Genomic DNA, 16,118 nt, shown 5'->3' with positions numbered 1-16,118 from the left:
TTACCTATTGCCCCACAGTCAGGCGATTTCCAAGTGACATTCTTTTGCTCTATTTTCATATGTCACTTCTGTTTCGATTGCAGGTGATGCACAAAATTAGTAGTAACTCAGATTGCAAGTGATTGTAATGTAAGATAGAAAGAAAGCCACTCCTTCAGGTGTATTTTTGCTCTGTTGAATTGTACCGATTTGTTTGTGTTCATGTGAAGTCTCCCTCTTGTGGCAAAACAGAGGTAGTGAAACAGAAAAAGAATTTTAATGAAGTTACCAGTTATATTCACATTCACTGGATCGTATCCTGCCTATATTTACTAGTAAAAACAATAGAAATTACAAAACCAGAATAATGTCTGGTTAATTTAAAAGCCATGTATAGTGGAATATTATATTCTGTAGTAACTTCAAAATAAATTTCAGAACATACAGCAAAAACATTTTAAAGTAATTTCTAACCTCATGAATAAAAATTTAAATGGCCATAGTTATATATTTTCATTGCAACATAAGATTTGGGGGGGAGGAGGGTGGCAAAATTCCTGTTTACAAAGGTAGAGACTATGATGTGTTCTTGGATTAATTCAAGAAATTGTATTTTATTTTTTAGCCTACCTTTCTTAAATTCAGCAAAATTATTTTTCAGTAAGGATTAGTGATTTTTTTTTTTTTTTAAGTCATCGGTGTATTAAGGAGAATTGATAAAAAATAAATAAACCTCTGCATAAAATGTCTTTACTGCAGACTGAATTTTAAAACTAACAACAACCTTGACTTCTCAGGCAAAATAATTTACTGAATGTTACCTTCTCTCAAATATATGTTAATAAACACAATTATTTTATTTTACATAACAAAAGTAATTTGCTGTTTTGATGAGGTCTATAGACTGAAGTCCACAGTTTTAATCCTGGAGTTATTAAGACATCTACAATTATTTGATCATGTAATTTTGGTATTTATGTCCCTTATATCTGTCTGTCCTCTCTGTTGGTTTTATTTAAAAATGCAATTTGACTGTTTCAAGCAATGTTGTTCAGGTAAATCAGGCTATAGCCTGTACATATGTGTTCATAATGATCTTGAACTTAATTTTTTTCAGCAAAGTGGCATACATCTAATGAGTTTACACTGTTCTTTTTAAGCCATGTGAGCAGGGACGTCAGCTGAAGAGAATTCACTGGGTTGCAAACATTGGCACAGCTCTTAAGTTTCTAGAAGGAAGACGGGTAGGTTTGGCAGCACAAAAGTTGCTGTAAAGTAAAAATGTCAAAATCCAACATTGGTATGTAGCAATCTATAGGGTAAAGTTGTGTTTTGTTTCTATTGTTGTTTGGTTGTTCTTTGTTTGTTTGTTGAATTAGAATCACCTTGGATGATCTCCTTCATTTTCTGTGGTCTTTGTCTCTTTCCTACTTTTCTGTTGCTGTTCTCAGCAGTTGAGAATGATCTTCAGTTCAGTAGACACTTAATTAAAAGAACAGATTTATGGACTTGACTACATCGTACATGTAAAACTCTACTCCCTGAAAGTATACACATGAGAACAGTGTGACTTTTTGTTCGCTTGGCAAGACCAGGTTAATCCACAGATTTATTCTCATAGTCACTTGATTGATTGATTCTGCAGCCACTTCAGAAATGTAGCAAACATTTTTAGAAATTTAACATATTTAGATAACACAGAGTGTTGTGATTGTTCAACTTGGAGAAGAGAAGGCTCTGGGGAGACCTTATAGCAGCCATCCAGTATTTAAAGGGAGCCTACAGGAAAGCTGGGGAAAGACTCTTTGTCAGGGAGTGTAGTGACAGGTTAAGGAGTAACAGTTTTAAACTAAGAGTGGGTAGATTTAAATTAGATATTTGGAAGACATTCTTCACAATGAGGGTGGTGAGGCACTGGCACAGGTTGCCCAGAGAAGTTGTAGATGCCCCATCCCTGGAAGTGCTGGATGGGGCTTTGAGCAACATGGTCTGGTGGAAGGCATCCCTGCCCTTGGCAGGGGGGTGGAATTGGATGATCTTTGAGGTTGCTTCCAATTCAAACCATCCTATGAAAACCTAAATGCTTAATGTATTCTAGGTATGAATATCAAATACAAACAATCTACTTTTTTTTTTTTCTCACTTTCCTCTCTGTATGACACTGACATATCTTTTTTTTTAATCAGAATTACATTTACTTTCTTCTTTTAATGTCTGTATTTCAATTTATTTTTATTTTGTTGTTGTTGTTGTTGTTGTTGTTGTTTTTTCCAATGCAACAATACAACAATGTAACACCCAATGATTTTTATTTCTTCATAGTACAATACATCAAGAGCTTTTGGACCTTGGCATTCTTTCAGTTTCTTTAACCCCATGGCGCTGTGACTTAATTATTTTTTTGTTATGTAGTAAACTATCTTTGCAGATTCCAGTAGAATTAAGTTTATCGTAAGATAACTTTTTTCTAGTGAAAAATATATATGACTATAGCAAAGACAAATATGTTCACAACGCACAATTCTGCTTTGACTCATGGCTCTGCTAGTTAATGTAATAGAGCTTGTTAATGCAAACCATATCTGAATGCAGCCTCAGTATGGAGGCTTGAGTATAGTGAGAGCTTCCTGAATCATAGACAAGACTGGGGAGAATAATAACAATAATAATTGGGGAAAAAAAAAAAAAAAAAAAAAAAAAAAAGAGGAAATGTAGCAGGTGACCCAAAATTTGTATGACGTAGCAGTGCAGCAAGATAATTAACTCTGCTAAGTATCAAGATATATCACCAGGAATGGGACAGCATGGTTTTGCTTGCTGATCTGAGCATTTTTGTCTGGGCTTTCAGTTATTTCCGTATGCACTGTGTATTAGTATGCCAGATTTCCTTCTAGAGAGAAATGAAAATAAGCAGTGTTTAAGGTATATTAGTGTGTCTGCACACTGAATCCAGACTAAAGAATACATCTATCCAGTCTGTCATCCTTTTCCTCCCAGAGGAGATGGGGATGCTGTGGGCTCAAGAAATGACTCTTCAGCATCTAAGTGCAGTCCTAGTTTTTACTCACAGGTGAATGAAGGGAGATGTATAAACGGCCGTCCGTGATGCCTTAGGGAGTGCTGGGGGTCTCCTACTACCATAAGTATTGTTTATTACACATATAATCAACTTCCTATTTTTGCAGTCCAGACTCCTGTTACACTGCAAAATGCAGTAGGCATTTGACAGATGTTCTCTGATCATCAGAGAACATCAGATGTTCTCTGAAGTTTTTCTACAACCTTGTTCCTTGAACAAGTATGCAGTGCATGAACAGTTTAGCTGCCCATATTTATATCAGGATTAATGGCAGACTATCTTAGTTTTGCTGAGGGAATGAAGGTTAGCATATTTCATTATTTTCTGACACTATTTAATATATTCAATTTCCTTGAGCATTACCTATATATTAATTTCTTTATACATACTCTGTCCCTTCCATGACTGGCTTTTCTCTAATGAGGTTATTTTAGGGTGATACCTTATTCAGACTATAGATGAAAATTTGGGAGTTAAGACTCATGGAACCTATTCCTGTTTCTTAACTTTAATTCTTAACATTAACTCTTAAATTCTCTTTATTTAGTCCATTCCACACCTATTAGTAATATATCTTGCATAATTTAAAATCTATTATGCATAGTATTTAATTTGCTTTCCTTATTAATTGTGCTATAAAATGTAGCCAAAAAAATGCTATTTTTACATTATAAAATTAAATGAATGCATTTACCTAATAATTAATCACTTAAAACTTATTTTTGTATCATCTTTTTCCATTTATTTTTCATGCAAGTCTGTATACAGAGGATCTCCGGTTTGTATAATGGTTTTATAATTATAATTACGTAAGAATTCTTATTTTTTTTTCCTTTTTTGTTGTTGTTTTTTTTTCTTCTTCTTCTTGTTTTTTAAATGTAATAAAATGTTATTTCTACAAGTAATAACATGCAGCAGCCCCTAAAAAAATTGTCTTTATCAATAGTTATTCTTGTTTAAAAAGTGAAATTGTATCATTCAGTTATATTTTTTATTAACAAACTTGTTATTTGGTTACAAAACTGTGTTAAAAGCGAAAAAACTATTTGAAATCTATTTTGTAATTGTTATCATTCCTTGTGTGTAGTAATAACACATTTTCTTTCCTAAATAGATTAAACTTGTCAATATAAACTCAACTGATATTGCTGATGGTAGACCTTCTATTGTGCTTGGCTTGGTGTGGACCATAATTTTATATTTTCAGGTACAACATTTTTTATACTTTAGTGTAGCTTGCTCAAGTAAGGGTCCAGGTCATCATTTCATATGAACTGCTGTGTTTCCAGTACCTCACTATATCTAAGTTTATAATTAGCTATTAGATACTGAATAAAGTAACAGTTTACTATAGGGGTGTTTCACACTGGTTAAAATAAGATACTTGTATTTGGAATGGACCTCAAATGGCTTTCCTTTATCACTAGAACATATTCTTCCACTCTCTCTGAAGAGTGAAAAAGAACAACAAAAGAAAAGTATAGGATCATGGATTCTTCGTACAAGCACCTTTACCAGCCCTGGACGTGATTGTGCTGTATGACTAATTCCATTGTACATGATGTCAGACAGTAATTATGCATACAGAACATATGTAAACTTGCTGATTTCACTGGGAGATGCAAATACTTGTAAGGACAGTATTTAGCTTTAAATGATGTAGATGGAGACCAATCTTGCAGTGTCCTCAATAACTATTTCATGTTAAGGCCAAATTGTTGTCATCTTAATGTTCTTAAAAGAGAAAACTTACTGATTTTCATTTGATGAAAAGCATGATACAAATAACTGTCATACATCCTCACCAAGCAATACCAATGTACTTCGTTTCAGTACATTCTACTGAATGTACTGAATGTATTTCGTCACAAGGTATTTCTAAGCAGAGATTCAATTATATTTACACCAAAACAGTACAAAGGTAAATGAAGAACTATCCAGATGATCATCAAGGTCATTTCCTTTCTTTAATTGAACGAGTGGACTCTGAAATTAGTAGATTGTTTTAAAATTTCAATTCAAGCTAAATATAAACTATTGTCTCCTACTTGAATGATAATTTGTCATATTAGATAACTTGACACAGTTAAATATTGCTGTAGCTCTTTGTCGGGAAAGTCAATGATTGTTAGATTTTCTATACTTCAGAAATTAAGATCATCATCTGGTCATGTACATTAGAATTTTTGAAGCTACTTTAAAGTATAGTTAAACAATCTACAGCATGTTAATCACAGCTTCTGCTCAGCTTTGTTTTGTTAGTCCTATTACAATATTATCTAAGAGACTGATAAGAATTAAACTGATTATCTACAAACAGTCCATTAACATTTTTTTCACAGATTGAAGAGCTGACCAGCAACCTCCCACAGCTGCAATCATTGTCTAGCAGTACTTCTTCTGTGGAAAGTGTTGTCAGTTCAGAAACTGCAAGTCCCCCAAGCAAACGGAAGGTGGTAACCAAGGTCCAAGGAAGTGCCAGGAAGGCTTTACTGAAATGGATACAGTACACAGCAGCAAAGTAAGTAACCTACAAAATAATTAATTTAGTATCTTAAGTGTAAACTTTTTCTTCAGAATTTAAACTCTCTCTGTCAGGGACTGTCCTTTTGCTATCTTTTTATATAGCACCAGTCTGTGATCATATTATTTTAGATAATTGAGGCTGCTAAATGTTCCACCATTACAAAAAGCAAGTAATTAATAATAATTTGCATTAATTTTACAAGCAATCACATTTTATAGTCTCTGATTAATGAATGGGATTATCTCAACAGAATGAGGAACTGAAAGGGGAATTAAATATCTGAATGATGATGTATTAGTCTTACTGCCAAAACACTTGATGTTACAATGCAAGCCCCACACTGACAGCATTCCTTAGTGACAGAGCCTGTGAATTCTACACTAAATTCAGGCACTTGCTGTTAAAAGAAGTGGTGGAAAATCAGAACATCCTTCCACAGTTTTAAGGCAAAGGATATATTACTGCAAAAATTGTCTGGAATTTTCATTCTTCTTAAACAAAGTTTATGCCAAGAAAGCCTAAATTTATTTCAGTTAGTTTTACTATTTGGTACAATTATCCCAAGTTTTCTGTGCTTGTTAAAAGGCATGAAAAAAAGCATACATTAAATCAAAGAACCAATATTAATTTAGTTGCTTTCACTCTAAGAAAATAAAGATAAAAAGCATAAAAGAATAAAATGTTTGTTTGGTTTTTATTATTATTATTTTACTTAAGTAATCACTACTGTTTGAAGATATCAATCATGCAATAACGTAGATGGAAACAGTGAATTAAGGAACAATTCTCAGAGCAAAGAAATATAAAGACAAAGACTTTCCCCAGTTCTTTGATAAATAGGTAGAATACAGTAACTAAAAATGCCAAATCAGATTGTACTGAACTATTCCTATTGAATTGTTAGGAAGAGACATGCTACTGAAAAGTGTCAGCTGCAACTTCCAGACATGTAAATAAGCAATACATAAACAAAGAGAGAGTTTCATAAATCAGTGAGGAAGAGTAGGTGAAATGTGTTGTAAGAAATCTAAAAGAAGGATAATGCACTTTGCCAAGCCCTTATTTACATTACAAGAGCTTTCCAAGTGCTCATCAAACGTTGTAGGAGTTTTTCAATGATTACGGTAATCTGTGAATGAAGCCTTCATCCAGAGTTACTGTTCTGTGACCTTCCCAATGACAAGACTACCTTCCTGTCCAGGTGTGTCTTCAAAGGAAGTTTGTGTGCTCAAACTAACTTAAAAACCAAACAAACAAAAAAGTCACTTTGCACCTCCTCATCATATACAAGAACCTCAGTACACTTTAATTGTTCAAAATACTATTGGATTATGGCCGCTACTGAGCTTGCTGGTGAAAAATGTAGTATGTATATAACAATATCCTCTAGGATCTTCATATGCAGAAATGAATTTATGCAGTGTACAGATGGAGCTGTAGTCAACCTGACTAGCACTGTAGGAACTAGTCTAATTATGAGTAGTTTAAGTTTAATTATGAGTAGCCACTGGTTGGAGCATCCTGTCTCCTCCCACATATCCTCTAGTCTTGATGTTGAGATCCACTATTTTTTTCTTCATATTTCTTAGGCAAGTTGGAATTGAAATCAAAGACTTTGGACAAAGTTGGAGGAGTGGTGTTGCATTTCATTCCATTATTCATGCTATCCGTCCAGATTTAGTGGACATGGACAAAGTAAAGGGAAGATCAAATAGGGAAAATCTGGAAGAAGCCTTCATGCTTGCAGAAACAGAACTAGGAATTCCAAGGCTCCTTGATCCAGAAGGTACTTAATTCATTGCTTAAAAAAAAGTTTGGACTATTAGTATGAGTTAAATCAAATATGCTGATTAGATGGTGTATAGAAGAAGTAGAATGGTGTTTAGATATTTAAGTATCATGTTGTGCCATTCAGATATAATTTAATTTACTATGTTCTGTACTCACATCTAGATGTTAATGTTGACAAGCCAGATGAAAAGTCTATCATGACATACGTAGCCCAGTTTTTGAAGTACTACCCTGATCTTCATCATACGGTGACTGATGTGCAGGAGAATGATGTAAGCTTCTCTTTCATACCTATGCAAATCAGTTTATTTTGTGTGTGTGTGTTATAAATATATTTTTTAGTTCTAAAAGTTTATTATATTTTCTTTTGATTAGCAGTTCAAATGAAAGCAAGAGGAGTAAGAAAAGTAAGAAAGATTAACTGAGAATAAAAGAACCTGTGTTGTAAATATTTACTAGTAGATGAAGAAAAGAGTGTGACAGTTCTGTGGAGATTTTCCTTTCAACAGTAGGAGACAAAAAAGAACAGAAACAGTTTTGATAAATGTTAACAAATGAATGGGTCCCAAAATCCTCTGAGAGCTTTTCAAGCATAACACCAATAAGATTGCAACAGTTCGTTACATGAGACAGTGCATCACTTCTTTTTGGTTTCTTCTGGGCAGGAAGAAACCAAATGAGATTTAATAAGAGCAAGTGTGGAGTCCTGCACCTGGGAAGGAACAACCCGAAGTATCAGTACAGGCTGGGGGACGACCTGTCCTCTCCTCTGGAGAGGAGCTCTGAGGAGAAGGACCTGGGGGTCCTGGTGGACGACAGGTTGACCATGAGCCAGCACTGTGCCCTTGTGGCCAAGAGGGCTAATGGGATCCTGGTGTGCATTAAAAGGAGCGTGGCCAGCAGGGCAAGGGAGGTGATCCTCACCCTCTACTCCGCCCTGGTCAGGCCTCACCCGGAGTACTGTGTCCAGTTCTGGGCTCCCCAGTACAAGAAAGACAGGGATCTCCTGGAAAGAGTCCAGTGGAGGGCCACAAAGATGATACAGGGCTTGGAGCATCTTCCCTATGAAGAAAGGCTGAGAGACCTGGGTCTGTTCAGCCTGGAGAAGACAAGACTGAGAGGGGATCTCCTCAGTGTATATAATTATCTGAGGGGTGGGGGACAGAAGGATGTAGCCAACCTCTTCTCAGTGGTTTGTGGGGATAGGACAAGGGGCAATGGCTGCAAGTTAGAGCACAGGAAGTTCTGCACTGACATGCGACAGAACTTCTTCACGGTGAGGGTGACGGAGCATTGGAACAGGCTGCCTAGGGAGGTTGTGGAGTCTCCTTCTCTGGAGATATTCAAGGCCTGTCTGGACGCCTACCTGAGCAGCCTGCACAGAGGAACCTGCTTTGGCAGGGAGGTTGGACCCGATGATCTTTCAAGGTCCCTTCCAACCCCTACAGTTCTGTGATTCTGTGATTCTTTTTCTATCACACTGGATTTCTGGATAGAAACAAGAAATTGCTTAGTCTTTGGACTTTCAGACTTGGGAGGCAGTTATAATTTTTACACAGACTTCTTTATATTGCACTATGAAGTTAGACTAGACTATTCGCTTTAAGGAATCACTTTGTCTTTTTTTTTTTTTTTTTTTTTTTTTGTCTTGTTTGTGCTGTGAGTGCTATAGTGCATTAGTTTTGCACTAGAATATTTGTACTCAGTGATGCCAAGTGATTATGACTCGCTTCCTAATCCTGATCATTTACTTCCTTCATGGCAAATGGAGGACACTGCTGAGACAATCTGCTCAGCCACAGCAAGAGAGAAAGAGACAGCACTTTTTGTCTGTGTTTCTTTGGATACCTTACAGACAGCAACAAAAGATCTTTGAAAGGAGTCAGTCTTCTTCCTTATGGCTATATGCAGCTTTATTAGGTGTGGCTAAGTCAGCTGTATCTTTGCTGTCTGATTCCAGTGACTGAGCACTGGCATTTCTCATTTTCCTTGCTGCAACATTGTGCTGAGGATGCAAATGTGCTTAAGACACAGCATTCCACTGAGTAGTGGATCTGCTGAGGGAGACTGAGTGAGCACCGAAGTCTCCCTCTGTGACCTGTGGCAGACTGAGGTAGTCCTGCTGTTTCCATACCATGGAAATGCAGCTCCTGCCACCGACAGACTCAGCCAAGTCTGCCACCTGTGCTGTGGCTGAGTTATGAACAAAAACCTCACCACCTTCTCCTGAGGTTTACACAGAGGTGGTGCAGGAGGATGCAGGACACCAGTCAAAAATAGCAATGGGACGCTACTTTTTTCCTGACACAAATTCTGCTAGACCATCTCTGGCAAAGTTCTCATCCCTGTCAATTACCTATGCCCACTCCATACCTCACTATCCAGTCCTGTCCACCATAACTTTTAATTTCCTCACTTCTCAGAACAAAATGATGACCACATGACATGTGATAACTTCATGGGAAGGAGATCTGTATGAAGCCCGTCCAGTAAGCAATGTGCATAAAGTCCAAAATCCCAAGTAGTTATTGGCCCTGAAACAGTAAGATGCATTGAAAAACAGCACTGGATAAATACAAGCTCTCAGGTGTCTAAACTTTTGGGAAATTTTAGTCTTCCATTACTATAAACCTTTCACATTTCTGTCATAGGGAAGAAGTTTATTTTTTTTCTCAGAGCTGCTTTGGTTATGACTTTTTTTGGTTATGACTTTTCAGAGAGGAAATTATCTGTCAACAGATAATCAAATTTCTTATAGTGAGAACTTGCCTTTTAAGATATTCGGTGACTTTTGGCAAACTATCATACAAAAATTCCAACAAATGTTGAGACCATAGTTTACATACTTCTGGTTACAAGGTAGTAAAAAAAGAAGCCAGGAATTAATGCAGTCGATCCTGTGAACTGCAAAATACCTAGATGAAAGAAGATTCCAGATAATCCTTCACAAAATGAGAAATTAATTTATATTACATTATACTAGAGAGAGATTCTAGTGCTGAAAGTCCAGCAACACAAGGTTAACAGCATACAGACATAAATATTACATTCCATATTTATACAATATTTAGAGGCAATATTTGAAAAAATCCCAATCCAATGTTTCATAATCAAATATCTTGTGGAGTTTTTTTTTTTCTTTCTTTCTTTCTTAATACAGCGGGCCTTTCTGTTTCTTAGTCCAAATTCTTTAATATAACACTTATTTAATATATGGGTAACTGTTTTTCTTGGCCACACAACCCACCTAAATGTGATATTTTTGTTTGTTTGTTTTTAACCCATTCTGCACATATGGTCATTCTGACATGTACCTCAGATAAATTAATTGATTAAAAATATGTAAAGGAGAGAGTACTATTTTTTTCTCAGTGCACAGTGTATCAGATATGAGTTATTTGTGTGATGACATAATCCATTTAAATTGAAATTTTTTATTTATTTTTTTTCCCCAACAATGGATGTCCACTGATTATGTTCTGAGTATATACAGGATTTATATTTCTATGTCTTCAGATTTATAAAAGAGATGTATATATGGTTTTATATATGATTGTGTCTTACATGCTTGTGGTCTTTTTGTGTAAAGGAAAGCATTCATGCATGAGACACTCTGCTCTTTGTTTCCCCATAGATTATGATATTTTAGAAGATAACCATCTTGGAAATTTAGATCCCTAAAATTTTCTAGTAACAACTGAGAGAAATTCAAAAATCTAACAGATGAAGTTTTTACATTTGAAATGAGCGTTCAGAAATGAGGCTGCAGAAGTGAAGCAAATTGCAGTCACTGCAGTCAGTCAATTGTGTTTATAGTTTGACTTGATCCAATTAATTACCTTTATAAGGTAGTTTCTTTGTGGTTTTGTTTGTTTGTTTTTCTTTTTTATTTTGTTGTTTTTGTTTGGGTTTGTTTTTAATATATAAGTAATGGGTTATTTTCAAGCAAATATGATCATATTTATATCTAACTAGTAGCATATGTTGAAATTAAGTTTAATACTCATAGGAGAATTACTACCATCTTCTCAATCCATTCAAGCAAATGTTTGAGCAGCTTTGATGGGACCTTGTTGAAAATTCTTACCCTTACACAGTCCCAATGCAGTTCTAATGAAGCTAGTAAAGAGGTAAAGTTGTAAAAGCTCTATCAATTGCTTCATCTTGGTATGATTTTAAGTATAGAGAAAGCACAGTCCTTCAAATTAAAAAGTGTTCTAATGAGAAATAAGTAATTCAGAAAATAATAGTCACCTCCAACACCTTAATGCCACTGTAGTTCCCGAATATAAAAGGAATTTTCCGAGCAGCAACTGCAAAAATATCTTTCTGAGTTCTTCCAGTAATTTTCTGTCTGCTTTTTAAGATGTACATTAATAGCTCACCCCTGAAGATATTGCTTGGCTCAGCATTCGCAGTGCATCTGTGCTACTGTTATCAATGGATGTGTTTCAGTGATGATGGTAACACATACATATAAACAAGAGTTTTCAAAAGGAATTGACGAAGTAATTGAATTCATAGATAAACATTTTTAGAGGGGCCTGATTTTTTTTTTTTTCCAGTAAATTGGAAATAAAATAGCTCCACATTTCTGAAAAACAGATAATTTTTTATTTTATTTTATTTTATTTTAATTTTTTTTTAAGATTTAAATGGTCATATCTGAAAATTCTGTCCTGGTTCTGCCTAAGAATTTGAACAGTTCAACTGGTTTATAATTACACAGTAGAGAACTCAAGAAAGTACTCATTTCCTAGCCCATAATTAAATTTCTCATGAAACACGGATATATATTTTTAGCTCTCCAAACACCAAAGTATTCTGTATTTTGTAATTTTCAAATTAACACTGGCAGTTCAGTTTAAAAGAAGAAAAAAAAAATACTACTAATAATAAAAAAAAAATATATATATATATATAGAAAGAGAGAGAGAGAAAGACAGAGAGAGACTGAGTTTGGGCTGAAAAGTTTCTATGTAAATTTAATTTTTCCCTTATTCTTGTCATATTGGAATTCATAAACACTTTTCTCTAATATTTTTCTTTAATATTCTTTGGTGGTTGAGTGCTCCAGTTCTGTTTTTTTATCTATGCAAATAAGTGAAAGTGCATAGAATAGTATCAGTATAGTGTAATACTCTAAAAATCTGTTTGGAAGTAGCATGCAGAAAATAAGTCGTAGTGACTTAGAAGAGTTAAAGTAAATGTGATCAGAGATCAAAAATCCTCTTACTGAGGAAGGAACAAATGGTTACAATTCTTTGATGGTTTTATTTGATGGTTTATGTTATGTTCTGTATTCTGCTTAAGATGTGCAGGTTTTAGAAAATAGTTATGTATCTGTAACAACACCCTTTTGATGTTTTTTATTCAGGGTAAGAAACATTAGCCACTAATTAAAGTCTTGTTTTAAGAATGATATCAGATGGGGATGATGGTGGCAGGTGCCTTTGTGTCTAAGTGAATGCTTTAAAATATTTTTGTATCAACCAAGGAACACAGAATCACTGCAGGTGACAAGAAGTGATCTGCTCAAGTGAAAACCTGTGAAAATTTATAAATAAATAAATAAAATGCCTATTATGCTTTTCTTGAGTTGCACAGTGTCAACACCATTAAGTTAGGCAGTTACTGAAACACCTACATCTTCTGCAAGTAAGCAAAGTAAACAAACATAATCTGACTAAATACTAAAACTAAATAAATACATGAATCTCAGAAGACCTAATGTCACCTATTAACTTTACCTTTTTCACTTAATGTCAAAGAAATCCTACTGTAATTCAAGAGGTGTGGCTATTCCTGTATTCTTCAGGTATCACAGAGGTGTTCTTGTTCTGGTGATATTATATTTCAAAAAGAGTCCGTCAGGCTCATTTTTAGCTAATATTGAATTTTTAAGCTGCCTTAACAGGAATCTTGTTAAATGCCTGCTTTGCTCACATTGCTTGCTATATGAACAGTTATCACCACACAGATGCTCTTGCAAAGACTTATCTTAAAGGAAGTGATTCTCAGCCGTAAGAGTGTAATCCATAGAGGAATAAAGTCCTGTGTTTTATAAAACCGAAGTTATAGTGTGAACTAAAAGTAGTATACACTGTGTCGTGAAACACTTTCTCTTCTTGATTTTAATAATACCTTACTTAAAGTTTTAATGACCAGGATTGTTATGGGAGTTTTGACCTATTAGGATGCAGAATTTAGTATTGTCTTTATGCATCTGACTGCTAAATATTAATAGTTCTTTTGGTGGCTGAATGAGTAAAGAATTTTCTCATATAGGAGTAGTCTTGGATTTGTTGTTCATCTCAAAGAATCTTGATATTTTTCCACACAGAAAGCAAGCTAACAGACCAGAAGAGTAGTACTATCATACTAGAAGAGTAATACTTTTATTCTCCTTCTCTATGTATAAATGATTTGAGAAGTTGGAAACATTAGGTGTTCTGGCATTTTGGGACACTGTATGCAGTAAAGAAAATGCCAGCATTATAAAGAGCTGAAGCAGGGAAGTGTCATATATGCCCTAGACTGTTTCTCAGGTACCAGCTTTAGGCAAGTGTCAGAAGATAGGAAATAGAGCTTTATTCCAGTGCAGCTGTCCTAACACAATGTTAACCTTGCTGCAACATCCAGATAAGAATTGACATAGGGAATTAACAGACATAATGCCTGTGATCTTTGCACAATCTGTTATGCAAATTCTGTCCAACCAACTAGAACTGTTTTGAATAGAGGTTCAGTACTTGAATTAGTAGCAATACATCAAAGACGATTCTGTCCTTTCCTCAATTGAAATGAAGCAATACCTCTAAGCTGTTAAAATGATTAAAGGAAGTTACATTTTACATATTTGAGACAGCTTTCAAAGAAAGGAATCATAATTGGCTCCTTTCTCAGGTTAGGATTTTATTAAAATAATTAACTTAATTACTTAAATACTGTAAGTTGCTCTTCTTTTTGAACACATAGCCCAGTGTTTATTCTCTCATATAATGTTTAAAATTCAATCACTTATTTTAGGTGCTTAGCTGATATAATGTAGTGTTGCATTTTTTCACTGTGACAGATGTGTTTCTGATAGTCACCAATTTTATGGTAACATCACTTCTTTCATTTTAAAGAGTAGCTTCAGATTAACAGCCAGAACACATGGTTTATTGGTTGAAAATATGAGATGGACACTTGTATTCTACTTAAAGATTAGTGTACTTACACGGTGCACAAAAAGTCTTTTGTTTGTCTGCCAACCTTCTCATATGACATGCTGACAGATTTCCTGCCAGGATTTTAATTTTCACTGCCAGGTCACTGAATTCTACAGAGAATTTTGCAGCCTTGCAAAGCTCCAGGGCCAACAATATATTTGAAGTGTTAAAGCAAAACTATAAAATAAATTGCCAAAATTGTCATGGAAACAAAAGAAACTGAATACAATCAAATTTTATTTATTTCCATTTTCCTTGTTAAAACATTCTCTACTAAAATATTTTACCAGCTTCTGTAGTTAGAGCTTGATGTCAAGGATTGCCCTGAAGTCACTAAGAAAATAAACGCATGACCTTGGGATCATACTTTTACTACACTTTCCTGTCCAGCACCATAACCTTTCTCCCTCCTTCCCTCCCCTCCCAGCAATAGTAGACCAGATAATAAAAAGGTGGCAAAATGATGATGATAAATTCTCTCCTGTCTCAGCCCAGTTAGCTTTTCCTGGAAATTCACTCTGCATATATGTGGAAAACTAAAATTAGCTGCTGAGGTATATTTGAAGTACTTTCTGTTAAATTAACAGCAGGCAAGAGCTACAAGTAATATTTCTGACACAGTAATGACACAAATAGTTATGACGCTATAAGACTCATGTCTAGATGCTGAGTTCATCTTTCATACTCACAATGTGCTTTTCAATTAGACTATATGAAGATAAGTGTTGAGAGAATTTGGCCCCAAGGTTTCTATTGATTTTTCACTACAGTTAATGACCTTGAATGGCTAGATAGATGTTCTATCCTGGGCTATATCTGACACCTCTACTAATAGGCTGTAATACTTTTTTTTGTGTATGTGGTTGTATAAACTCATAGAAGGAAGACAGGTTGATGCTGAGAGACCTAAAAGTGTGGGCAGAACAATTTGAAAGAGATTTAGCCCGAGCACAGGTGGCAGAAACAAGCTTACAGGAAAAATACCAGGTAAGCAATTGGGAAATATTTGAGTAAGAAGATATTATTGTCATCATTTTTGTAATATGCATTGCAATATTTTATGCAGTCTGCATATTTGCAATTCAACATATTGTAGTTTAAAGAAATAAGGATGCAAATTGTGTTGCCTGTTATTGGTGGAGTATTATAATGTCAACTCCCGCTTTGCTATGTAGAATAGTGCACAGATGGTATGCCTAACACAGAGCTTTTTCTAGCAGCATGAACGACTGTCCTAGTTAGAAGTGAGCGTGTGTCTGTACAGTCCTTCCAGATCTTCCATGATATAGCTCAAATGAGAAATATAACTGAAAGCTGGGTGAGGTGAGAAGTGGACAGGAGACAGGGCTTAGAGCTTCATTTTTAAGCCCTCTTTTAAACGTTAATGTCTAAATCTACAACATAAATTTTGGCCTAAATTTTCTACTGAAGCTTGACTATTTTCTAAAAACAGCATCTGTCCTACCTCGCATTTAATCCATTTGCTAGTTTATCTGAAAAATGATTATTTCCCTTTGGACAGAGTTCA

General features: G+C 35.0%; 1 protein-coding gene across 17 annotated transcripts in view; it reads left to right on the top strand.

Annotated features, from left to right (window-relative positions):
* SYNE1 (spectrin repeat containing nuclear envelope protein 1) overlaps window positions 1-16,118 on the top strand; it is a 307,251-nt gene that overhangs the window by 62,359 nt on the left and 228,774 nt on the right. For all 17 annotated transcript variants that reach the window (XM_084515528.1, XM_084515529.1, XM_084515530.1 and 14 more), the window contains 6 exons: window positions 1,140-1,223; window positions 4,173-4,265; window positions 5,401-5,579; window positions 7,175-7,371; window positions 7,539-7,648; window positions 15,470-15,577. In XM_084515528.1, coding sequence (XP_084371654.1) covers window positions 1,140-1,223; window positions 4,173-4,265; window positions 5,401-5,579; window positions 7,175-7,371; window positions 7,539-7,648; window positions 15,470-15,577 — 771 coding nt within the window. The remainder of the gene's footprint in view (window positions 1-1,139; window positions 1,224-4,172; window positions 4,266-5,400; window positions 5,580-7,174; window positions 7,372-7,538; window positions 7,649-15,469; window positions 15,578-16,118) is intronic.

Source organism: Aythya ferina, assembly GCF_964211825.1.
Source record: "Aythya ferina genome assembly, chromosome: 3".
Classification (NCBI taxonomy): Eukaryota; Metazoa; Chordata; class Aves; order Anseriformes; family Anatidae; genus Aythya; species Aythya ferina.
This window is presented reverse-complemented; position numbering and strand designations above follow the sequence as displayed.